At 35.4% G+C, this 26,590-nt stretch overlaps 1 protein-coding gene and 1 long non-coding RNA gene across 2 annotated transcripts; one reads left to right on the top strand and one right to left on the bottom strand.

The window, feature by feature from the left end:
- Positions 1–1,542: 1,542 nt before the first annotated feature.
- Positions 1,543–23,579, bottom strand: LOC128024946 (parathyroid hormone/parathyroid hormone-related peptide receptor-like). The gene is made up of 13 exons (XM_052610843.1): positions 23,514–23,579; positions 19,665–19,770; positions 15,139–15,249; positions 13,165–13,286; positions 12,374–12,468; positions 11,109–11,262; positions 10,849–11,002; positions 7,046–7,106; positions 5,626–5,692; positions 5,332–5,426; positions 5,104–5,245; positions 3,968–4,009; positions 1,543–2,283 (listed from the first exon to the last, which is right to left on the bottom strand). Exons 1-13 carry the CDS (start codon positions 23,577–23,579, stop codon positions 1,846–1,848), a joined length of 1,653 nt encoding a protein of 550 aa, XP_052466803.1. The 3' UTR covers positions 1,543–1,845.
- On the top strand, positions 15,530–18,999 carry LOC128024947 (uncharacterized). Its single transcript, XR_008186065.1, has 3 exons — positions 15,530–16,180; positions 16,752–16,842; positions 17,638–18,999. It is a non-coding gene; the product is annotated as an uncharacterized LOC128024947 (long non-coding RNA).
- Positions 23,580–26,590: the final 3,011 nt, after the last annotated feature.

Below are 26,590 nucleotides of genomic sequence, written 5' to 3'. Positions count from 1 at the left end.
AAAAAAATATAACAAACAATGCATGGAAGACAAGTTTGGTGCTTGCACATTTGTATGTGAAGCAGGCCGAGACTGTCTGTGTCCTGGGCTAGGTTTAGACCTGAAGCTCTGCTGTGAAATGCCTGACTGCAGTGAGAGGGCATCTAGGGCAGAGTGCTGAAAGAATGTGAAATATATAGTTTTAGAGCAGAAGAAAGACTATGAGGGAAAGAACGGATCCATAATGGAAAGACAAAATGTTTGTTTTGAACTGGGATAGAAGTAAAAAATGTCTGCCAATCAAACACAAAACACATGCGTTCTTTCACATCCATTATTAAAAAACAGATTTTAAAACATTTTAGTAAAACTATTATATCCACCGTGGACATTATTTTGTCACTGATTTGAATGTAAGTGCTGGTTTCATTGTGTCCTGGTGAAACCGTTTACTGTGTTTATCATTAAGATTATAATGAATGCCATTAATGAAGTACATATTCCAGTGACATAAACATTTAATAAATAATTAAAATAAGTATTACACCTATTACAGGTTTTTAATGCTGTATATTATTTTGAAATTATTAATGAACATTAAAATATTTAAAACAATAAAAGAGGCAACTAAGCATTCATTTTTACAGTTCATTTGTGCAAGTTTATCAGTTTATCATGCAGTTTTCTATCTAGTGACCTAATTACCTGACTTACTAAAGGTTGCATGTTCAGACCCACATAATAACACAGGATCTTAAAAGAAATGCTTAAATGATCCATTGTGCCCCTTTAAGTTATGTACAAACATTTCAACTAATCTAAGTAATTCATTATCAGGAGGAGAAAAATCCAGTAAAAACCAGTGACATTTACATCTTCATATTGTATGCACAGTATGCATGACAAACAAATATATTTGCTTGACTTTTTAGCTTCAGACATCATAATTACAATATAAAAAATTCAACATTTTCTCAAGAAAAATGAGTGGTGCTTGTGCTTTTAGAAACTCACCGCCATAATGTTAGTGTGCTGGGGTTGGTTGCTGCAGGGTTTTCTAAAATGTTTCTATGGTGTGCAAGGTGGTTTCTAGAATGTTGTTAGATTTTATTTTAAATATATTTATTTATGACTTTAGCAGACGCTTTTATCCAAAGCAACTTAGGAGGCAATTCAGGCTAACATTGTGTTCCCTGGGGATCAAACCCACAACCTTTTGCACTGCTAACACAATGCTCTACCACTGAGCCACAGGAATACTGGACAGTTGCTTACTGGCCCAGGTCAAAACTGCACATGATGTCTCTGCAAATGGGATTTTTATTTGCTTGTTTTTGTGGCATAATGTACCATAAATTAATTTAGATTAATTTCTCATTTTCTTTTTAAAAATTAATAAATAAATGAAAGCAAAATCAAAGTTACAGTGAGTGTATGACCATGGAATGACACCAGGTTTTGGATGATTTAAATTGTATGTATAGCTATTTTATTTTATAATTATACATTAATTATTCTGTTCAACTTTATTATTTGAGCTGTAAATTTGTTTATAAAATGTTTACAGTCATTTTTTTTTTTTAGGGTCTTTGAGTTTTATGGTGTTCCATTGTCATGGCAACAACGTTGTCAAACCGAATACAATTTTTACACAAAAACAGGTTAGTAAGTGATTTTTCACACTAGATTCATGTTAACATTGTTTACATCATGTGACTTGACTTTTAAGAAATGAGAATTGAGTTGAAATTCATACCTGTGAAAACCAGTATGCCACAAGTGCTGTCGACTGAGCTTAACTTTTTATTAATATAGACTATCTAATACTGAGGGCTTCTGCACTGTTAATGTTCAGCCAGAAGACCGTCAAAGCATTGTTTCCAGTTCTTTCAAAGACATGGAACCAGATTGTTCATCATCTGCTACAAAACGTGGCTCAAAATCGTGCTCACTTTCCTTTGCATTCTTGCTGGTCTGCTTGCATGGAGACTTTTTCCCATCATTCATCCTCAGAGCCGGTTCATGCTGCCGCACTGTAAAAAACACAGTCTCTGTGTCATGAGGTGCATACCCAGGTAAGTTTCCTGAATGGTGGAGTCGTGATTGTCCTTTGGCCCCCATGGTCCCCAGAGGCAGGCCTTTAGTGCCGCTGACACTGAGGCACACACTCTGTGTGGTGGTGTGTGACATCATGCCTCCATAATAGCCACTTCCACATCCCGCACTGCTATTGACACGCGCCTTCTGCTTCAGGTCCAATGCAAGACTGCGTCTCAGCCATGCCTTCTTAACCTCTGCCTGCACCTGTTCATCGTGGAGAGATATAAAAAGAAAAAGAGAGACAGAGAAACAAACACAAATTTAAAGGTGATGTAAATGGTTTCTTCTGTGTTAAAATACAATCTCCTATTGCAGCTTGTGTCCCAAATGAAAACCACTTTTACTATGTACTATCTAGTGTATGAAGGTGATTCCATCATGCAGCATTGGCGTCTCGTAGCCCCTCCCTCTCCCTTATGTGATTACCAATACAGCAAAAATATATATTTTAAAATATGCTTAAAGCTCAATGGAATATATTATTGAAATTGAAAATACATTTTGTTGTAACCTTCGTTTCCCAAAATATATTTCAGTATATACAATATATTTATTTCAGGGGAAAGAAAATTAATTTCCAGTCTTACAGTATAGCCTACATTTAGGCTAAATGTAGACTGAGTGCACATCAGTGTATCAACTGTGTATTTGAAGTGCACCCTTTTTTGGAGTTCTTCAGTGTGAACTCACTACTCGCACTATTTTTGCTACAAAATTGCATAGTGCGTGTACATAAACTGAGATCCACCTATCAACCTCCATTTTATTTAAGAACGGATGTGGCTATTTGTAACTTGAATGTGCGAGGTGTCGTCAGCTTCCATCTGTCCAAAACAGCTTGTAATGCTGCTTGATATTGGAAACTGGTATTTTTTTTTATTTTTAAATGTGGTACATGCATTACTGTAATTATAAACACACTGAATTGTAGCACAAATTGTATACTGTTTTCAGTGCTTTTTATTCTCCTTGTCATTTTATCTATTGTGGTGGCTAATGAATCAGAAGCCTTGCACACTAAATGAAAATAGCTTCTTTCGGTATAAGTAATAAGGTGGGTAGTTCAACCAGAAATGTCAGTCCAAACTGTGTGAAATAATTTTTCAGCCATAGTCAGAAGGACAAAAACTCAGAATGAAGGTTTGAGTAAAAGATGACAGAATTTAAAGGGATAGTTCACATAAAATGTAAAATTCTGTCATTAATTACTCATACTCAATGTCATTCCAAACATGTAAGACCTTTGTTTATCTTCAGAACACAAATTAAGATTTAGACAACAATGGAACTGTTGAATAAATAATAATTTTTTTCTTTGCACACAAAAAGTATTCTCGTAGCTTCATTAAATTAAGGTTTAACCACTGATGTCACATGAATATTTTATTGATGTTCTTACTACCTTTCTGGGCCTTGAACATGGTAGTTCCCTTGCTGTCTATGGAGGGTCAGAAAGCTCTCGGATTACATCAAAAATATCTTCATTTGTGTTCTGAAGATCTTATGGGTGTGGAACGACATGAGGGTGAGTGATTGATGAAATTTTCATTTTTTGGCAAACTATGCCTTTACATTTTAAGCGAGGCATGCCTTTGAATATGCAGAGACAAATAAGACAAATTTAAACATTGTGTAGGTGGATTCTAGCAAAATACTTTGGAGCTTTTAAAACATTGTACTGTTGGCTTGAGTCAAAATAGCAACAGTAGCTAAAGCCATTATTCTTACAATGAAATCACTTAAAAAATTGCACTCTGCACTTTTAACATGCACTTTTCAGTAGACACGAAAGCTTGTCGAATTGTTCAAGTTCACACCGATTAGAGCAACACTAGGTAAATACAGTAAGCACAAACACATATATTAATCTAAAGTGTCAAACACTCACCTCCCCATTGCAAAAGCAGTAAATAAACGCCACAAAGAAACCCTGTAAAAATGAAAATTTGTTATCAAGGAAAAGCACACACTTTTCAGGGCAACAATGTATGATGCGTCCTAATCAAGGTTGCATGAACATTTCCAGAGACAAGTTCTTTGTATGGTGAAAGCTGTATCTGTTAATATTATTTAACTGACCTGAGTTAGCATGAACTATAGTAACAAATAATATTAGTATTTAATCTCAAACTAAACTTAATCTAAAAAAATATTATACTATGTACTTAATATTTAACTAATCTAAAAAAACAAAAAACAGTAACATAATAAATACTGTAACAAATGTGTTGTTTACTGATGTTAAAGCTGCGGTAGGGAACTTTTGACGCTCTAGCAGTTAATAAACAGAACTGCTTGCGTCTTGCAGAAGAACATCGTAGCCGGAACTACTTCTCTCTGTTTATGTCTATGAAGAATCACAAAGGTACTGGGTTACTCCGCTGCGGTACCCCTGAAGCAATCTAAAATAGTCTGAATATAAACACTTATTAAAGGTGCACCCTAGTGATCCAGGACAAGCCAAAAACACGGTTTGGAAAATGGATTCATGGTGTACTCGCTTATTATATACATTTTTCTACATTTTGAACACAAACAAAGTTACGGACCGCAGCTCTGATTGGTTGATTTCTTACCGGGAGCGATGGAGTTTCTGCAAAAGGCAATAGGACCACTGGGAGGAGCCAGAGGAGCTTGATTTTTACACAGATTATCTGTCTCATATTCTACTGTCAGGACATAATGACAGGTTTAACAAATATGTAAAAAATATATATATTTTTTTTTACAAAAGTTCCCTACAGCACCTTTAACTTATGGGACCTTAAAGTGTTAGGCTACCCTGTCATCTCAAATCATAAATTCTCATTGAAAATTCTCATAATTCTGTTTGTCTTGTCACTGTAAGTGTAAATCATTGTCACTGTGAACAAAAACGGTTCTATTTTTAGCAATTGAATCGCAGGGTAGTTTCCTTCATATGCAATTTATTGCAGATTATAGATTTAAAACGACCTTTAAAATTACCCCTGCTGGCTGGATCTGATTTTATAACTTTTATTTATTTTTCTAGATGGAATATACCTGAGAAGAGTTGAAGAACATCTCATAATGCATCTGAATCTGCCACAGCAGACCTGTTATATCCGTGTATGGAAGAGCCATAAACAGCATGTAATGAACTCCAAACAGCGGCATCAGCACCAGGGTTGACTTCAGCAGCTTCCTATACAGGCCACAGCAAACAAACCACTGCAAATCACATGTGTGTTTATGTTTGTGTCTCTGTGTGTGTGTGTGGTAATTTATAACCTGTACTGCTGTCTAGGGTCCAGTTTTCCTGTGTTTGTTTCCCACAACTTAGAGGCCAAAACCCGGATGATATTAAGGAAGAGGAAAAAGTTTACCTATATAAGTAAAACACACCAAAAGTAAGTAATTTTTCAGGTGGGTAATTACTGACAGGAAATGTTTAGTATTGGTAAAATATGGATAATATATTTAGCATTTTATAAAGTACAGATTTTTTTTTGTTACTGCATATGACATACTGAATTTAAATATTTTAATTATTATTATCATTTATTGGAGAGAAAATAATCTTACAACAATGGCAGCCAGGATTGGTACTTGATAGATCCATTTCAGATTGCCTGCACTTATATCCCAGCACCTAGATATGAAGAAATCCAAACTTCAGTGCTTTAGGAAGTATTCACAATCAGTTATAGTGTTCACTAAATAAAAAAAATTTACCACTGTATTATTCACACCTTTTTTTGGCAATGGTAAATTATTTTACTCCTCTAAAGTGACACAGTATAAAACTAAAAAACCAGAGCAAATCACCAACTGTTTTTCAGCAAACTCAGTGGTCTTTTGGAAAATCTAATCCTGACCAAATGTTAGCGTCTGTGATAGTGGATATTTTAGTATGACAATGTTTCTCCTTATGTGTTTTTTGACCAAACTGAGCTACCGTCTGCACATTAATCTTCCATTTTCTTCTGTATCCAACAAATTTGTAATAATATAATAATATTCTGGTAGCATTTATTAACCTTTGTCGATGTTAGTTTATAAACATGTTCATATTAGTTCACAGTGCATTAACTAATGTTAACAGATACAATTTGTAATTTTAATAACGTATTAAACATCAACTAAGATTAATAAATGTTGTATAAGTGTTGTTCATGTAGTTAACTAATTTAACAAATGAAACCTTATAGTAAAGGGTTACCAAAACTCATAACTCGATCACAAGTGTATGGTAAAATTGCAATAAAAAATTAAATAAAAAAAACACTCAGGCTTATTTGGGTTTAGATGGAAAATTACTGGACAACCATCATTTAATCTTGCTTAAACAATGTAGGCCCTACTAACAAACAAAATAATGGAGAAACACTATGTAGTGGAATATAAAGCTGCGTATCATCCATCCCATACCTTTGCCATGCCATCCTGGACTACATTTCCCATAATCCATTGCCTGGACTCATCATGTCTGATTGTTTTCACCTGTTGCTCATTAGTCTTGCATGTGTCATAGCTGCAGCTATACCACGTGTCTACAACGGATGCAACAGCTAAATTCTGTCTACACTAGACGCCACAAAGCGACTGCTGCAAATCATTAGAATTTTGTGTCAGTACATCATAAATAAAATGAGGCAGCAGTTTACTGTAAGGGGATTTGTCGTGTCAAGGCACACCAGTGTAGACAGCATCACAGACTATGATTTGTTTGTCCTCATGCCTGTTTTGACTACGATTGTGGATTATCCCTCTAATAAACTTGTAACAGTTTTGTGACAGGTTCAGCCAGTGACTATTTTTAGGAAGGCCGACAATAAGTTTTGCCAGGAATTTGCTTTAAATCTATGTGTCAAAACCTAAACCTTTTGGAAGAAAAATGTGTGGTCTGATGGGAAGTGTTAACTTTTTGAGGTTTAACAGAAACCTTTGAATGTAGGCGCTGAATGCATCTGTGCCACATGTTTGTAGATGTGTGTAAACCTACTGTGTGTCTGCCAGAGACACCCGGGCACTGACCCATATGGATACAAACACTGCGGGTATTCCTATGAAAGAGGAAGCAAGAGAGTCTGAAACACGACGTTAAAGGAAAATATTTACATTTATTTCACCCTCAAGGATATAATGGATTGCTTAACACCAGTGGTGTCAAAAGTATTGCCATTCATTACTCAAGTAGAAGTATAGATACTAGGGTTTTAAAAGACTTTTGTAGAAGTTGAAGTATCAACTCAAGCTTTTTACTCAAGTAAAAGTGTAAAAGTACTGGTTTAAAAAACTACTTAAAGTATAAAAGTAAAAGTAATGTAAGGAAAAAAAATGCCATTAAGAACAAAAGCTTGGGCCGTGCCACAAGGGCCTATTGTGCACTACCCCACCTCCTCAAAAAAAAAAAATTCTAAAGGCCATAATGACTATAATGTTATATTAAAATGTTCATGTTGAAAAATTTGGGAGGCACTAGGCTACCTGTTTCAGCCACATATATGCCCATTGAAAATGAACTCATTTTAGTACAATGCAAATACATTAAAGAGCTAGAGATATGATGACTAGTTGCCAATAAGTATTGTTATGGTGCAAAAAGTCAAACTTCAGAGGCATGTCATCAATAACCTTGAATGGAATGTAAATGTACATCCAAGCTTAGCTGCAGGACTCTGTGAGGGCAATGGACAAGAACATTGGTGCAGGCTAAGAAACAATTACTCGTGTGGTTGACTATTTACAATAAACATTATAGTGCTGTCAAAATGAATGATTAATCTAAGTGATTATTCAAAAACTAAAAATGAAAAATAACTCATAATCCTGATACCTTCTTGATTGATAGCTTCTTGTATTCGGTACATACGTCTGCTATGTCCAGTGTTCGGAGAGTAACGAGTTACAAAGTTGATATAGAGCTTCACAGTCCCACCCACAGCCCGAGAGAGCTCTGGTGCCGGAAGTAAACTTCCCATTCATTTCTCCCATTCACTTTCGGAAAAATCCGTATCTAAAGAGTTTTAGAGCATGTGTGAGGATAACCAGCTACGGCTGAACTCATAAGCATATAACATATCATTTAAAGTGAAAAAATTAAGACAAAATCCAAAAAAAGTCAAAGGTACAAGACTGTGTATGTATTTTCATTTCGAGCGCAGGAACTACTCATCCCATAAACCACCGCGCCCCATTGAATTCGACTGAAGCCACAACTGCGAACGAGGCAACGAGCCTTTTGAGCGACATCCAAATCTGATGACGGCCGCTCGCGCGAACTTTTTCCTCCAGTGAATTGTATTTTATATAGTGAATGTGCAGTAATAGCAGTTCTTTCAGTATTAATCGTGTAAATAAATAGTGTTTTATATATGTATTGTGTATTGATTTTTATTTTATCATTGTGTATTTTATATTGTGTGCGTGTGTGAAAGTGGTTAACGATAACGTCAGCAATGGTGCAGTGCTTTGTACCTGACTGCAATCACCGCTCAGTCGTCAACACGTCATTGCCATTACACAAATGTTCAGTGAATGCACAAAAAGGTATGTCTAGGCTAAATATTGTTTTGACAGTGGCATTATAAAATGCTTGATATGACTCATTTCATATGGAGGCTACAGTAGCCTAGCTAAAGTGGACGATAATGCTAACTAAAGTTACCAACCTCCCTGCAAAACTCTCAATGGCAGCCAAGGAGATCATGATTGCACTGATAAGTCTACCGTGCAAAAACGCAATACAGGTTTTTATTTTATTTTATTTTTTTATTAATGATCTTCAGTCTTCACGGACCTTCGAGGGGTTTAACCAGACGGTTATACGAGCTCCACCAATCAGATGCATCACTGTGGGATTGTTCAGGATTGTGGGTAATGAAGTACTTAGCCAAGACATAGCGAATAAAAGGCATTTAGATCAAAACAAGGTTAGTGCCCCCATGATCTTTTTACGTTTATATGAGCATATACTGTTGCTTAGTACAGCCGTAGCTGGTTTTAAGTCTACTATGTATGGTTACGTTTTAATGGCTTATACCCCAAATGTCAATGCAGAAATTGCATTGAATTTTTAGTTCCGGCACCAGCTGTGGGTGGGACTGTGATGCTCTATAGCCTAGATATCACAACATTGTCATTTGCGTCATTAATCGCAAACGATAATTTATTAAAACGTCTCACTACCCAACTACCTACAGTAGCTTAATTTGTGGAGGACGAAGAGAAAGCACCCATTTGGCAAATGAGCCAGTAGTGAGAAATAAATAATAACTTTTAAGTAGGGTCCAGTGCCTTTTCGATACTTTTAAAATGGTACTGGCGCCTCAACGTGCCTGAACCGATACTTAAAAAAAAAAAAAAAGAACTACAAAAAAAACTATGGATAACATTAAAGAACATTACAAATATTTAAAATAAATCCATAGCTTTCACCTTGGATGCTCTCATTTCCCAAGTTGTGCTTCCCTTAATCTAAGGCTAATAAATGTATTTCACAATCTGGGTCATTATTTAATACAAAAGTACACATAATGTTTCTGCTGAATCTCTGTCACTTACTCTGATATTTAGTTAAGATGAGTGCTGTCTGTCACTGTCTTAAATCAGTTCTGTGAATTACTGTATGCTCATTCTTTATAAAGTAGCAACAATCTCGTTTTTAAAATACAGTACTGTGCAAAAGTCTTATGGAAAAGAAAGAATAGTGTTTTCACCCCAAAAAAGGGTTTTAAGCCAGTTATTTATATCTTTTGCTGCAATGTGTCAGTAGGACAGTAGTTTGCCATTAATTTTAATAATAATCTAGTGCGATTTTGAATGCACAAGCAGTTTGACGATGGCAAAATTAATGTTTGGAATTGTAAACTGATATTTTATACTGACACTCTACAGCAAAATATATAAATAACTGGCCGAACACCATTCTTTTAAGTGAAAATACTGCCTAAGACTTTTGCACAGTAGTGTATGTACGTATGATTAAATGAAGTATATTTAAATAAGTGTAAGGAAACAGCTGTTTCGTGATTAGCGGTGACAAGCGAAAACTTTACACTAGATGAAACCGACTGATCGTGACCTTTTGTAAACTGTATTTATGACAAAGAACTTCACAGATACATATATTCTAACAATCTATCGGTAAACACACACCTTGTGTCCTCTGTCTCTGTTTGAGCTCGCGCTGCTCCACCGTGGTCGGCGGATTGAAGAGCGCGCTGAAAGACGGGAGGAGAGTCAGGAGACCGGACTGACGCCGGTTTCATTTGAAATTTAAGCGGACTGACTCTGAGGCGATCGGATACTACTGGTTCCAACCTACTTTTAAGAAGTATATTTTTTGACAAACGAACCCAAAACTGTCTATGTCCTGGCTGGACTGTGATGTGATTTGTGTCACGTGCAGGTGTGATGGATCGCGTATGGACCAATAGGGTGTGGGAATGCTATATGTGTATACTTCTCATCCAACCACAATCAAATTCACTCCATCCTGATCGCGCGATTTATCTGGATAGGGTTTTTTTCTCTCTCTCTCTCTGAACGATAACAATCCGGTTTGAAATAGCAGTAACGAAGCTATTTTTTTAAATGTAAGGAGTAGAAAGTACAGATACTTGCGTGAAAATGTAAGGAGTAGAAGTAAAAAGTCGGCTGAAAAATAATTACTCAAGTAAAGTATAGATACCCCAAATTTCTACTTAAGTACAGTAACGAAGTATTTGTACTTCGTTACTTGACACCTCTGCTTAACACATATTACTTTCAAATGCTAACTTCAAGTTAAAAGTGGCAACTCACCCCAGCCTATGATTGTTAAAGCCCACAGACAGTTTTTGTCAGACAGGAAGGCCATGAAGATCAGACTATGCAAATACAGACCCTCCACCAGGATCCAATAATGATTGGTTGCCAAGAGATACAGGAAGAGGGTCACAGCAACCTTGCAGCCCACCTGATAGCACACCGAGCAATAAAACTAATGTTGGACTCTGCAGACAATTTGTGTTATTTATGTACAGTATTTATGTATTCATGTGCAAATGTGTTTTTGTGAGAACCATGTAGGGTCTCTGTCCAATGGTCCCATCTTCTAGTTTGCCCTCTTCTGTGACAGTATAAAGAACGGCGTCTTTCACAAATATACTTATTGCTCGGCATATGAATGATGTGAAGAGGTGGATGTGGATGTAGTTACGGGTGCAATGGAGACGTCTAGAAAAAAAAGAAATACAGACAAAATAATAACATTGACTTCAAAGTAGTTGTGGAAAATGATTCATTTCATTGTCTCATAGGTCACAAGACAACGCAGATGTAGTTCATCTGGACTGAATTCATGTACCACACACATATATTAAACATACTTTTTTATATGTTGTGAAGTCAAATGTGAGATTTCGGACACAACTATCACTTGTGAAAAAGAAGATAGCATAGTTTTTAGTACATACTTTAAAAAAAAGCACATACAATGAAAATGATATGCTTTAAAAGAATATAACTTAGTGCAAACTGAATATAATGCTTTATGAGAAATTTAAGTAAATATTTATATGTAATTTTACAATTACTTGGTTACTAGTTAAGTAGTATTATTATTAATTACTAGTGTGAACTAAATGTAATATTCTGGCTTTGCATGGGTAAATTATAAAAAGCCTGGCAAAACTATTCCCTACTCTATTCCTCAGCGTGTCTTATCATCAGATCATAGAAAAGATATCTCAATCAGTGTAAGTTTGTGTCTATACACATGGTTATGTATGTAGATACTATTTTTCAGACTATAAGTCGCACCTGAGTATAAATCGCATTAGTCCAAATACACATCATGATGAGGAAAAAAACATATAAGTCACACTGGACTATAAGTCGCAGTTATTTAGAACCAAGAGAAAACATTACAGTCTACAGCCGCGAGAGGGCGCTCTATGTCTTCAGTGTAGACTACAGGAGCACTGAGCAGCATAGAGCGCCCTCTCGCGGCTGGAGACGGTAATGTTTTATATTGGTTCATTTCTCTTGGTTCATTTCTCTCGGTTCATGTCAAATTAATTTTGATAAATAAGTCGCACCTGACTATAAGTCCAGGATCAGCCAAACTTTGAAAAAAAGTGCTACTTATAGTCCGGAAAATAAGGTATGCATTAAGAGACACTCATCAACATGAATCAGCTACAGATTGAGTGGACATGGAAACATACAGCATCTTGCTGTATTAGATTTGATTTTTTTATTGTTTACTGTCCTGTATATAATCAGTGCCACTCTTATACTTTTAAAAATGATATTTGTCTTGTCGAAATGTTAATTTTGTACTTACTTGAAATAGCATAGGATAAAGACAGCCACCAGTAATGAAGCCAGTGATATAGAGTATCCAATAGTGTACATGAGGTAAAGTCGCTCAAAGACCTCCTAAAAAACAGCAAAATAGTACACTTATTTTTATAGAATTACGCACTTGTTAATGTACATTTTAGTCCATGGCAAAAAATACTATGGATGCCCATTTCCGCCACTAAATAAAAAATAAAACAAGATAATTGAGACATTAATTAATTTAATTATTTTAATGCAATTAAATTGCAAGTTATAAATTCTGAATTGCGAGTTATAAAGTCATAATTGTGTGATTTAAGCTCGCAATTGCGAGGAAAAAGTCTGAATTGTGAGATAAAAAGTCACAATTACCTTGTTTTCTTTCTTATTCAGTGTTGGAAACGGGCTTCCATAAAAATACTCTTCATCTCCAAATTAAAAACTTTTTCTGTGTTGCTACAGTATGTAGATGTTTGGTTGCTATTGGTGGGTGCTTACTGACCCATGTAAAAAGAGTCCATATCAAATCTTCTATGATATACAGTATTTGTCTAAAGAAATGGTTCAATTTAATCTGAATTTTGAATATTGATTTTTTTTTTACCATTTTGTTCAAACCAAGTGATGACTTGACTCTGCCAATGAGTTACATTCTGAAATGTATTACTTTCAATTAGAGAGTTGTTTAAATCAATAAACTAAGTTTAAATCACTAAATATGAGCAATAGCAACAACAATACATGCCATACATTAGATTATAGCTGCCTACGAGTTATGAAATTTGTACACACCTCCTGATTGCTGTGGTTAGTGTGCAGGTAGGTGGTGCATTCTGTGTAGTTGGCCCATGTCCGGTTTATAGTGAACACCTGCTCCCAGTCGCCTGATGTGTCACAGTGGCGATATGCGTAACCTACAGTACATTCAAAACCGAAATGCTTAATACTTAAGTAAATAGATAGATACCCCCCAAAAAAGTACCTGCCTCTGAGGACATTTCTACAGCTATTTTGTGCACTGTTTAAAGATGAATTACCTTCACAAAAAAGAAGTGTGCTTCTAGTGTTTTAATAAAAAAAAGTGAGTAAACTTTCAGTCTAGTTTGTTTGAAATCTGGAATTTGAGGGTGCAAAAAAATCGAAATACAGAGAAAATCGCCTTTAAAGTTTTCCATATGAAGTTCTTAGCAAAGTATATTACTAATCAAAAATGACGTTTTGATATCTGTACAGTAGGAAATTTACAAAATATCTTCATGGAACATGATCTTTACATAATGATTGTTGGCATTAAAAAAAAAATGTTGCGACATAAATGTATTTGGCGATACAGGTTGATACATACTGTAGATTGGCGATTGCTATAAATATACCCCTGTGAATTAAGAGGTTTTTGTGGTCCAGGGTCACATATATACTTAACAAATATATACTTAAAGGGACAGTTCACCTTCTGTTGCCTATCCTATTGACTTCCATAGTATGGAGAGAGAAAAAAAACACAATGCAAGTCAATGGGGACCAGCAACTGATGATGAACTATCCCTTTAAGTCCTTTAAATAAAGAGGAAAGCTGCATTTAGTTCCACATTTTCTATGCTTGCTGTGCTCTCACTGTGACAGAAAAACAAACTAGAAAAGAGATGTGCCTAGTAGTGTTTAATTTTATTATACAAGACTCAAACAGTTAAATACCAATATCCCTTTTCCTCTTGACGGTCCCCAAGGGAAATTAAGTTGTTGTTGTTGTTGTTTTGTTTGTTTTTTGTCAAGGCAGTGCTCATAACGAGTGATTACTCTTTCACCGTGGATGAAGTATAGGAAGACTTTGATTGCAATTCGTCAACCACAGACTCACACCCTCAACACTCTCTCAGCTCAGCCTAGATGCTTGGATTCCCTGGCTCCACCTCGGCCCTCCGAGACCGTGGCTATACCATGGCCTGTCAACACATCACTCTATCTTAGCTTTACACTCTCTTGTCTCCACCATGGTCCATAATCACTTGTGGCTCCACAGGTCTCCCTTGTCTCTCTGGTTCCGCCTCAGTCAGGCATCAGCCAGGTTTTGCTACAGACTTCCGGGTGTGTGGCTATTCCTCAGCTCTCCACTCCATTGGCTCTACAGGGTTCCTCTTCATCTGGCTCCCTCTCTCCCACCGACTCCACCTTGGTCTTTAACTTCAGCTCCATTCCAGTCTCATGATCATGTTCCACCGACCACCATGGGCCTTCAGACCAGCAGTTTCATCCTGGGTCTTTGTCTCCTTGGCTCCACCTGACCCCGGCTCCACCTTGGTCGATCAATTCTCTGGTTCCCCTTGATTCACAGCCAAGGATTTCACCCTGGCCTCCCCCCATCGACTCCACTGTGGGCTCTTCCTCCACTGGCTCCTCAAGGGTCTCTTCCTCTGCCAGTCCCTCAATTTTTTTCAAGAATGTGTACATGTCATGTTTTGTTTACTTAAAAGTATGAACTAAAATAAACTAAAATGCAGGGCCATTTAGTCCCAAGAAGTAATGAAACTGTATACTACTAGAACATTGATTTTAGTGTCCTTACTTCATAAATTGTGCTTTACTAACGTGAAATGGATTTGAAATACTTCTTTTCTGTAAGGGAGTGTAGTTTTTCAGGGTTAAAAAGACTTTTTGCCTTCCCAGATTAATATCCAGGGTAGAGTAAGTAAGGCATTTATAGGTTAATTAGGTTAATTACATATACTCCAGATTTAATTGTATTTAGTTCAGGGGGGTTTAGGCTACCTTTGTGGTTGAAGTCATAGATGTACTCAGGACACAGAACTGCAACCATCTGATCAGGCTTTCCCATGGGCCAGCAAATGATCCCATCCCATTCAGGAACACAGTGATCCTCTGAAAATACACACAAATATCATGTTTTACCAAAAGTATAACACTCTAAAAACGGCTGGGTTATTTTTTAACCCAAAATGCTGGGTTGAGTCTGTTGGGTCATTTTGTTGGGTTATTTAATTTCTTTTTAAACACTTTTGGGTAGTTTCAATTTACCAGGTGTTGGGTTAAACCTGCTGGGTTGCGTCGCTGGGTTGTTTCAGGCCAGCGCACGGCTTTCAACTGTTTTAAGGTAAGTTTATTTAATGTTTTCAATAATAATTATTTTAAAATGGCAGAATTATAACTTTTTTTTTGCAGCAACAATACTGTTAAACGTCTACAGGCCAACATTATTTACGTTAAATGATGAACTGTTTACCTCAAACGGCCAACCTACGTTACGCGACTCGCATAATCGTTAAGGTATCTGAGACGACAGATTAATAGTTTTATTAAGTTTCAGAAAGTGACTGATGGCTGAAATATGCGAATGCCTGTGAAAATAGAGGAAAAAGTAGCTTCTGACACTGAAAAGGGAATTTGATATTTAAGTGAGTCAAATGAGTTCAAAAAGTGAATACGACTTTCTGCTCTAATGTAAACGCCTGCAGTTGTCCATATCGACATTTAAATCATACAAATTACGTACAATATAGTCGGACCGCAGGTCTAAAAGAACCGACGACCCAGTTCAAGTAAACCGGTTCAGTAATTCTCGAACAAAGTGATTCCCGGAAAAGAATCGACGTCTCAGGGCATTTCAAAGTGCGCGCACGCACAGCGAGTGACGCTGGCCGCGTTAGTGAAGTGATTTGATGTTTTTGTGGTTTATAAAGTCTTTTTACATACAAATTATAATTCAAAATGTGTTTTTTCCTGTCAGAAAAGCGCATGGATACATTTGTGAGAGAAAAACTGGTCGAGTGCAGTCTTATTGAGGCGTCTAACGGTAAGTTCGTGTTTATTATACATTTTACATAATTGTTTGTCTGTGATAATCAACTAACGTTAACCCTCACGTAACTTAAACGCACATATATTTTTATTTCGTGCTATAGTTAAAGCTGCACCAGAATGTACCTAATTTATGAGCGTAAACATCATATATTAATTTTCCAGATCGTGTTTTTGACTTGTCCTTATCACTTTGGTACATCTGTAAGTTTTTATATATGGACTGTTTTACCTACGTGACTTGTCATAGAAATGTCTGTTTGCGCGCATGCAGTGTGATCTCCCTTATCTGTGCCAGTGACTGTGTGTGTTTGATATAGCCAGCATATTAACATAAAACTGTGATTTATAATGACTGGAACATCCCATTGATTAGACAGTTTGAAAGCACACCTTTCAGCCAATCACTATATCATATTCTGCTTCTGTAAACCAACTCATAGGTGAATTTAACTCATAATCATGATGGGTCAATTTCATGATTAACTTCACACAGTTAATTGAACTGAATCACTGTTATTAAAACAATTTGTATTTTTTCTTTTTTTTTCAACTTTATTTTAAAGGTTGGAACAAACATGGAATTCCTTAACTGAGCAGAGTCCACAAAACCCATGACAGCAGATCTCTCAGGCATTGATCATAATCAATGGACAGGTAAGGATATTCTGCACTATTTTCAAAAGGAATTGCAAATTGTATATTTAATTGTATTTTTCCACATGTGGACATATACATTGTGAAATAGTCCAAACTCAATTGAAAAGCATTTGTATTTCAGATGCCTTACACAGAAAGCTGTCAATTTGTGTCAAGGGTGGGACTATACTATGGGGCGTGTTTGTATTGGGAGATATTTTGTAGTTTTTACCCCAAATCTCTCACGGTTTGCACTCTGTTGCACGTCAGCAAACAACATTGCAGTTCTACTCTTATTTACCTAGCTGCATCTTACCCTATATTTTATACCTCAGGTGAAAAGCATTTGGTTAATGGTGAATATTGACCAATAGTACCATGTGGCTCTAACGGTTAGCGGGTGATAGTAGCTGCATTTGGGGTAAAAATGACAGAATTATTTATTGTGTGAGGTGCCCAGAATATAAGGAGATCCGGATTGCACTGTCTGTTTTTTATCACACATCTCTCGGAGCGGCAGCTGCCTTTAGTAGTGCCTTAACCTCCATTGTTCAAAGCATTTTGCATAGTTGTCTTTGAGTGACGTCACCTCCCAATACAAACACTCTCCATAGTATGGTCCCACCTCTGACAAAAATTGACAGTTTTCAATGTGAGGCATTGGAAATTCAGATGCTAAAGATTCCATTTGAGTTTTGGCAGGTAACATGTGCGACACAGTGAAAAAACAGACATGGTAATTCATAAAACCTCATGTACTTGTTCTTATGTTGCATCTATGCTAACATTAGTCTGTTTCTCTCTTATTCCAAGGTCACCGTAGCCACCAGATCCAGTCGGTATCCAGATCAGAGGGTCACTGCAGTCACCCGGATCCAGTATGTATCCAGACCAGATGGTGGTTCAGCACCTAGAAAGGACCTCTACATCCCTGAAAGACAGCGGAGACCAGGACAACTAGAGCCCAGATACAGATCCCCTGTAAAGACCTTGTCTCAGAGGACCACCAGGACAAGACCACAGGAAACAGATGATTCTTCTGCACAATCTGACTTTGCTGCAGCCTGGAATTGAACTACTGGTTTCGTCTGGTCAGAGGAGAACTGAACCCCAACTGAGCCTGGTTTCTCCCAAGGATTTTTCTCCATTCTGTCACCGATGGAGTTTTGGTTCCTTGTTTTTCTTTAGTTGGGGACAATTAATATCAAGCGATATCATCCACTTGATTGCACAGAGGGACGATAAATCACTGAATCAATGACGAATTGACTTTAACTGAAAACTGAGTGTTTACTTTTGTCCCTTTGCATTATTACACACTATTTTCCTATTTAATACTGTAAAGCTGCTATGATGCAGTATTTGATCAATATGAAAGGCTTATTACTCATAATACATGGAAAATACAGCTACAAACTGACTTTGTTTTTCCATTTGAAATTTGGCAGTCACTAAACTGAAACCGTAATTTTTGTTCAGTGTTTTTGAAACAGTGTTTTGTTCAAGATTTGCAATTGTGTTTGGATTGTCACAATTTGTCACATGTGCAAAACGCAATTGAAAATATAATTAGCAATTCCTTTTGAAAATTGTCCTTCCGTAGACAGGCTCTATAACGGAGTACACTGCTCTCAGGGGTAGATCTTTGCTTCAGAGCTTAAGTGTTTGACAATAGTTCACCCAAAAATGAAAATTGTCACTAATTATACACCCTGGTCTGAAAGCTCTCGAATATCAACGAAAATATCTTAACTTGTGTTCTGAAGATGAACAAAGGGCTTACGGGTTTGTAACGACATGAAGTTGAGTAATAAATGACAGAATTTTCATTTTTGGGTGAACTATATGTTGAACTACCCTAAGCAGTGCACATCTACCTAAGTAGGAGTCTTTATATACTTGATATAAATTTAAGGACATCTTTAAATGATTTTACATTTAAATTTAAAGAATGTTAATTGTCAATGTCATTTCACTGTGTATTTAAATAGCTAAAAATCTCAAAATGTAATAGTTAAAAAGCTAGACACAGGTCATTCAGAAATAATTTTATTATTTATTGCAACTGTATTTCTGTGATTTTTATTTATTTATTTTGCATTTGCTGGAAACATAAAAAGGGAAAATTCCATGTTGTTTGTCATTGGTAAATATTTTTGAATGTCAGATGGCATTAAAAATATTTTTAACAGTCTACATAACCTGTATTCTTCATTATTTATTAGTCCATGATTGCTTTGTTAAGCAAAAGTGAAATGAGAATAACCCAGCAAGAATAACCCAGAATCATAAAAATGCAAACCCACAAATGGTAAAAATGACTTGGGTTTTCTAAATAACCCAGCATGCTGGGTTAAAATGTGTAAACCAGCATGCTGGGTTACTTTAACCCAGCATGTGTTCTGTCCAATATTTACCCAGTGCTGGGTTGCCAATTGGGTTATTTTTAACCCAGCCATTTTTAGAGTGAACATGGAATACATCTATGCAGTCAACAAAATGGTGACAAGTCAAATTAATCTCCTCATATTGTAACCCAATATATAGTCCTGTATATATTCTCAAAACCCAACAGCAGTGGATTCATATTCATCACACAGAAAATACTGTATCCCACTATAAAGTGACTCACCACTACAAGTAACAATGGGAACTGAGCTTAAATCAGTGTTCCTTATCTTAAAATCTTCATATAAACAGGGCTACAGTCTAATTTGCAATCCTGCTTTCTTCAGGAAATTGGATCTGTGGGGTTAGGAAGATACAATCTTTTGATAGGTCTCTCACCAAAGCAAACTTGTGAGTAAGTGCACATATCAAGCAGAAATACATTCTAATACCTCTGACCACATCCAACTGTGCACGGATGCTTCTCTCACACCTCGCCCGTGCATCAATAAGAAGAAAGATCTGTTCATCTCTGGTGATGACATCATCAGAGTCAATCTGTAATAAGAGCAGCACAGAAAGAGAAAACATTACTCTCTCCCTTTCACATTTTTCACTTTACATAATTCCAAACCAAATCATGATGAATACCAATCGCAGAATATCATCAAGATATTTTGAGTCTGAGAGATTTGTTGTGGGGTTTCATTGTACATTCTACATGGTAGACAAAATGATATTTCTAAAAATAACTGTATACGCATTTAAAAAAGCACATTTAACTATTGAATGTGCCTTTGTGGATTTAATAAAAAATTATGAAATAAAAGGCCACTTAAGTGTACTTAGATTTCACTTTTAATGACTTAACACACTTTAATGGACTTTTACAAAATCCACTTTAATGTGGATATTAAAAGTTTTGCTTTAAAACACATTTTAAATAGGTTTTAAAAAATAGTTTTGTAAAGCTTTAAAGAAGCACACTTATTTTGATACGAAAAATAACACACTAAAGTAAGTATAAATAAAAAAAAAGAGCAAATAGTACATAAACATGTTGACAAAAAGTAGCTTGGCCATTTCATCTGCACATGTGGGACTGCAAAAGAATAACAACAAGCCCCCTTAGTTTCTATGCATATAAGTGTTGATTTATCATTTTCTACAATCTCAGCTGAAATCATTGACATATCATCCATCTATCACCACATCTAGCACAGCTTCTTTTAGGCTGATGTGCTGTCTCTCAGTGTTGTGAAATATTTGCACAGTCCTGTGGTATGTGACGAGCTCTCTTCAACCTCCAGGATGAGAGAGCATATCCAACCTCACACACCCCACACCCATGGGCATCCCTCACCGCCGTCCCATATGAGCCCTGATCTCGACTAAACACAGAAGCATTTGTGCCCTAAATACATTCACTGGCAATTAGAAATACAAAGAAAGAAAGAAAGAAAGAAAGAAAGGTGCTCCAAACAAGATAAGAACAGAATGAACATATACAAAAAAATAGTGATCTTAACAAACTCATGTGTAATTGTAACAAACTTTAAATCATTCAGCTTGTTGAGAACAAATGTCCATTCAAAGTGATTAAACCTATAATTTCATATTAAAATATAAGACCTTAACTAAATCTTGAGACCAGAATACCACAGAGACTTGACAATTAGCACTTTTGATCTGAATTTATGAACGACCTCCTAACAACCACCCTGAACACCCAAACATGCAGCTCTATGATAAATTACTTATATAGTAATATATCATATTTTTCGTTGTTGTTGTTGTTTCATGTTACTAATAATGAACTTACATTCTAAAAAATGCTGGGATGTTTCAACCCAACTTTGGGTAAAATATGGACTAACCCAGCTGTAGGGTTACATTTTGTAATTCAATTTTTAACCCAAAAGTTGGGTTAGTCCATATTTGACCCAAAGTTGAGTTGAAACAACCCAGCATGATATATTATGATAAAAGCAATTTATCATAGAGCTACATGTTTGGGTGTTCAGGGTGGTTGTTTGGTGAGAAATCAAATGTTTTTTAGAGTGTATCATCATTTTATGTATGCATGTATATACAGTATGTATTTATTTATTTGTGTGTGCTTGTGTGTGTGTGTGTGTGCCTACTTATCCATACTTTGGGGACAAATTTGTATCCAAAAGTGAGTTAAACCTGACAAAATGTCCAAAAACCCCATGTCCTCATTTGTAAAACTGCAGAAAGTTTTCTGTAAGGGTTAGGTACAGGGTTGGTGTAGGGAAATAGAATATACAGTCTGTATAGTATAAAAACCATTACGCCTATGGAATTTCCCCATTTCGATAGCTAAGTAAACGTGTGTGTGTGTGTGTGTGTGTGTAAAAGCACTACAAAATGTATATTGCCCTTTCTCTTAAACTGTACTACACTCAAAATTTCAAATTACAAATGCAATGCTAAAATGCTTTACAATTTCATGCATAGACAAACACAACATTAATCACAGCATCATCATTACAGTTCACATTAGTCCTTAAGAGAGCAAGTGAAATTACATGTGAAATAATTTCACTAAAACTGCAAAAAGTCAATTAACCAACTGTTACATTTGATTAGTGTTTTTTTTTACCCCAGAAAAACATAGACATTAATGAACCACACTCTCACACAATCTATATCTCCATTGATTTGTAATAATTGGTTTGTGTGACTGCCCAGTGTTAAAACATTTGTACGGATGTCATCTGATAGACATAAGTGAAGGTTTATTTCATTAGACATTTAATTCATGTTTGGAGAGGGTTATTCTATTTCAGTGGTCGAGAAGTAAACTTTTGAACTTGCACAATAATCTAAAAACACCTGAATGAGTCTAAAGATAATTTCATTTCAAGATGTTCAAACACCTGTTTTCTCCAGTCAAAGTGCAATTAGTGGCATGGCAGTGCTCTTGATCAATAGTGCTTCTTTGGGTCATGTTAATTCCCTTTCTAAATTGTCTGTTGATCGAGTGTTCATCTCTCACTGGCAGCCTCATTTTCTGCTTCATTGAACATGTGCATGCATTAGCCAGTAATTCTTTCTGAGACTGACAGGACAAACAAAGAGATACACTTTCATTTCCTCAATAGCAAGAAATATAGGACATGCACAGCCCTGAAAAAAAAAAACTTAAAAGAAGTGAGCTCCCACATTTGTAGCTTGCTGATACCACTTTAAGCAAAAGACTAATATACTTTTTTTGTGTGTAATAAAGGGTAATTTTCCCTTCCTAGTGATTTCTCTTTCAATTTCCGTTTCAAGTGATTTCTTGTTTGGGGAATAACACTTCTCATGGACCAATCAAACCAAACAAATCTACTTGTGTAGCCGATGAGACATTGATTCAACTAGACAATTGGGAAAGCTGATCAACAGAAGATGACCACATGTGTTCATCAATGACCCTGCATTTTGAATTGGATTTAAAGCTGGATTTAAAGTAAAATCCATTTACATTTTAGTCACATTAGAGAAGATTAAGAACACTACAGATATCTCCAAAAGATCATGCACAGTCATTCATAACATTTGTCTATATATATTTTTTGTATTCATTTAGTTTGATCTAATAGTTTAGTTAAGTGTTTGCATATTCACATATAGTATATTTGCACTTAATTTGGTCTCATTCTTTATCCAAACCGATTTTATTAGTTTCACATACTGATATACTTAAAGTAGTTTTTAGGCAATTCTCTGAATCAAAATGTTTAACTATTGATAGAGACAAGAAAGAATTAAAACTAACAGATTGTCTAAACCAAACAAGTAGTTAATATATTCAGGTACTGATCTATAATTCTGGCGAGGAGGGATATAGCAGAAGACAACGGTATACAAAACTTGTGAAAAAGAAGTAGACTTTTGCATAGATTTAAAAAGTAATTATAAATAATTATAACATGAATTCTATATTTCATAAGAATGGACTTAAGTGCGAACTGTGTGTCAGAGAGTTTTTGACCCACTTAAGTAAAATTTTAGATGCAATTTTCAAATGACTTTTATTGTCTTTGAAATATAGTTAAAGTGTACTGCCAAATGTACTTGCACACATTAAACCCAAATGTGTTTTAATGTCATTTCTATTGATACATGCACATTTTTAATCTTGAAATTGCAATTTAGTACAATGGAAATGTATTAACTGGCACATCAGATAAGTGAAGTACACATGCACATACACTTGAGTGCATTCTTTTTCACAAGGTAAAGTCTAGACAAATTTGTGCAAACTGGAATGTCAGCAGTGAAATACTCACCAGAGCTCTGGCGTTCATCAGCACACAGCTCAACACAAAGACCACAGAGACCTCCACTGACACCATGCTTAACCCAAGATCTCTGACCTTTTCCAGAACTTCAGCTCACCGGAGAGCTCCTGTTTCTCTTCAGGACATGGCGGTTTAACTGAAGTCCAGAGAAATGAAGTTTGTGGCCATTAATGCTTTGTTGTGTTAAAGCTGATGTTATTCGGATGCTGTTGTGTCCATCAATGATTCATCTGTTTGAGAATGATCGATAGTTTGTTTTAGTTGAGGTTAATTTATGGAATACCTGGATACACTTATATTTACATTTGTAGACAAATAATAAAAAAAGTAAAATTCACTTACTTATAATCTTTTTTAAAGTAAAATAATAATAATAATAATAATAACAATAAATACTGAAAGATGACAGTTGAGTATTCTTTACCCATCATAGACGACACTCTTTCATTGCTCAGATTCTTGGTCTCTTATCCTTGATTGAAGATGAATTTGGAGATCTGTTAAAGAGAGTCTGTCATTGTAGAGATGTGATCTGTACGTGAGCATGCGTGTTGTGAGAGTGTTCAGAGGTAAGCAGTCTGGTGGTCATCGCTGGCCCCTTGGCTTTTGGGCTCCACCACTGTTTATTATGTGGGATGGGCATGAAGAATGTTAACCCTTCATTGTCATGAGAAGACAAAGCCCTGACTTTCTAAGCCCAATTCATGCACACACATTACAAGCATTATTAACTTTTATCACTGAGATTTACATTTACATTTACATTTAGTCATTTAGCGGTCATTTTATCCAAAGTGACTTACAAATAAGGACAATGGAAGGAATCGAACACAACAAAAGAGAAATAATATACAAGTGATATAACAAGTCTCAGTTAGCTTAAACGTAGTACACATAGCAAGGGCTTTTAATTTATATAATAAATAAAAAGAAAGTAAGCTAGTATTAGAGGTCTTTTTTTTAACAGAGAGGCTATTATAGTTTGATAATATAATATAAAATAATATTATATTATATTATATTATATTATATTATATTATATTATATTATATTATATTATATTATATTTAGTTTATAGTTTTTCATGTTCTCTATAAATTTTAATATAAATATATATATATATATATATATATATATATATATATATATATATATATATATATATATATATATATATATATATATATATATATATATATATTGGACATTGATACATTTTTTTGAATCTAGATTAATCTCACTGTGATCTTGAAATTAATCTAGATTAAAATAGCTCATTCGAATTCTTCCGAAGGCTTTCAGAATGTGTGTGTTACCTAAATAAAATTGACAAACAGTAAATCTTTGAGAAGGGGTTATCAAGCTAGGTGGTGCATTAGAAAAGGGGCTCATCTCTTGTTTCCAAAATGCATCACAAAGTGCTTGAAAAAGCTGTAAACTAATTCCACATTGCACAAGGTGCAAACAACCTTACGCCTGCTTCACACATACTCCGTCTGCAGTGCGTATGCGTTGCATATTTTTTTACTCACCCATGTTAACGGATTCCAGCATTCACACGTTTGCGGTCTGTCAGTGTATTCCTGTTTGAAATTGTTTAATTTGTATGTTCGTTTATTTTTATTTATTTGTGCTATTTACACAATGTTTAAGTTTTTGTCAAGTTTGTAGGTGTCAAGGTACATAAACCAAATAATTAAATGTAAAATAGCACTGGATATTCTTCAATGTAAAAATGAAATATACAATCAAACCTACATTTATTCAGACACCTTCAACATTTCTTACATTATTACAGTTTTGCTATATATATCAACAATTATATCTGGTGTCTGAATAATTTTTTGTTTGACTGTTAAAACTACAAAGTAATTCATTCAAGAGCAGTGAGTGATTTTCATTTTCATTTTCTTGGATTAAAATTACAGCAGCCAGTAGATAAATTAGGCGCGGTCACTTTAAGAGACGATGTACGCATCCAATATAATACACATCTCATTTTTTCCTCAACTGTTTACTTTTACTTAAGAAATAACTGGCAGGTTCAGGTGCAGGAGCTCCCAACCCAGCTTTGAGAATAGATTAACGGCGATATTTCTTTTTATCGCCCGATAAGAGTCTCAAGTTAACGCAGCACGTTAATGCCGATAACGGCCCACCACTAATATATATATATATATATATATATATATATATATATATATATATATATATATATATATATATATATATATATATACATATATATTCTTAATTTACAATTTTTACAGAATTCACAATTTGTAATTAAGTAGTAAATTACAAATATAAAATATAATAAAATTATACAACTGTGCTAATATATGTTGTGCTAATATAATGTACAGGTCCTTCTCAAAAAAATTGCATATTGTGATAAAAGTTCATTATTTTCCATAATGTAATGATAAAAATTAAACTTTCATATATTTTTGATTCTTTGCACAACAACTGAAATATTTCAGGTCTTTTATTGTTTTAATACTGATGATTTTGGCATACAGCTCATGAAAACCCAAAATTCCTATCTCCAAAAATTATCATATTACCTCCGACCAATAAAAGAAAAGTGTTTTTAATACAAAAAAGTCAACCTTCAAATGATTATGTTCAGTTATGCACTCAATACTTGGTCGGGAATCCTTTTGCAGAAATGACTGCTTCAATGCGGCGTGGCATGGAGGCAATCAGCCTGTGGCACTGCTGAGGTATTATGGAGGCCCAGGATGCTTCGATAGCGGCCTTAAGCTCATCCAGAGTGTTGGGTCTTGCGTCTCTCAACTTTCTCTTCACAATATCCCACAGATTCTCTATGGGGTTCAGGTCAGGAGAGTTGGCAGGCCAATTGAGCACAGTAATACCATGGTCAGTAAACCATTTACCAGTGGTTTTGGCACTGTGAGCAGGTGCCAGGTCGTGCTGAAAAACGAAATCTTCATCTCCATAAAGCTTTTCAGCAGATGGAAGCATGAAGTGCTCCAAAATCTCCTGATAGCTAGCTGCATTGACCCTGCCCTTGATAAAACACAGTGGACCAACACCAGCAG

This window comes from Carassius gibelio, chromosome A12 (genome assembly GCF_023724105.1).
Source record: "Carassius gibelio isolate Cgi1373 ecotype wild population from Czech Republic chromosome A12, carGib1.2-hapl.c, whole genome shotgun sequence".
Lineage (NCBI taxonomy): Eukaryota > Metazoa > Chordata > Actinopteri > Cypriniformes > Cyprinidae > Carassius > Carassius gibelio.
This window is presented reverse-complemented; position numbering and strand designations above follow the sequence as displayed.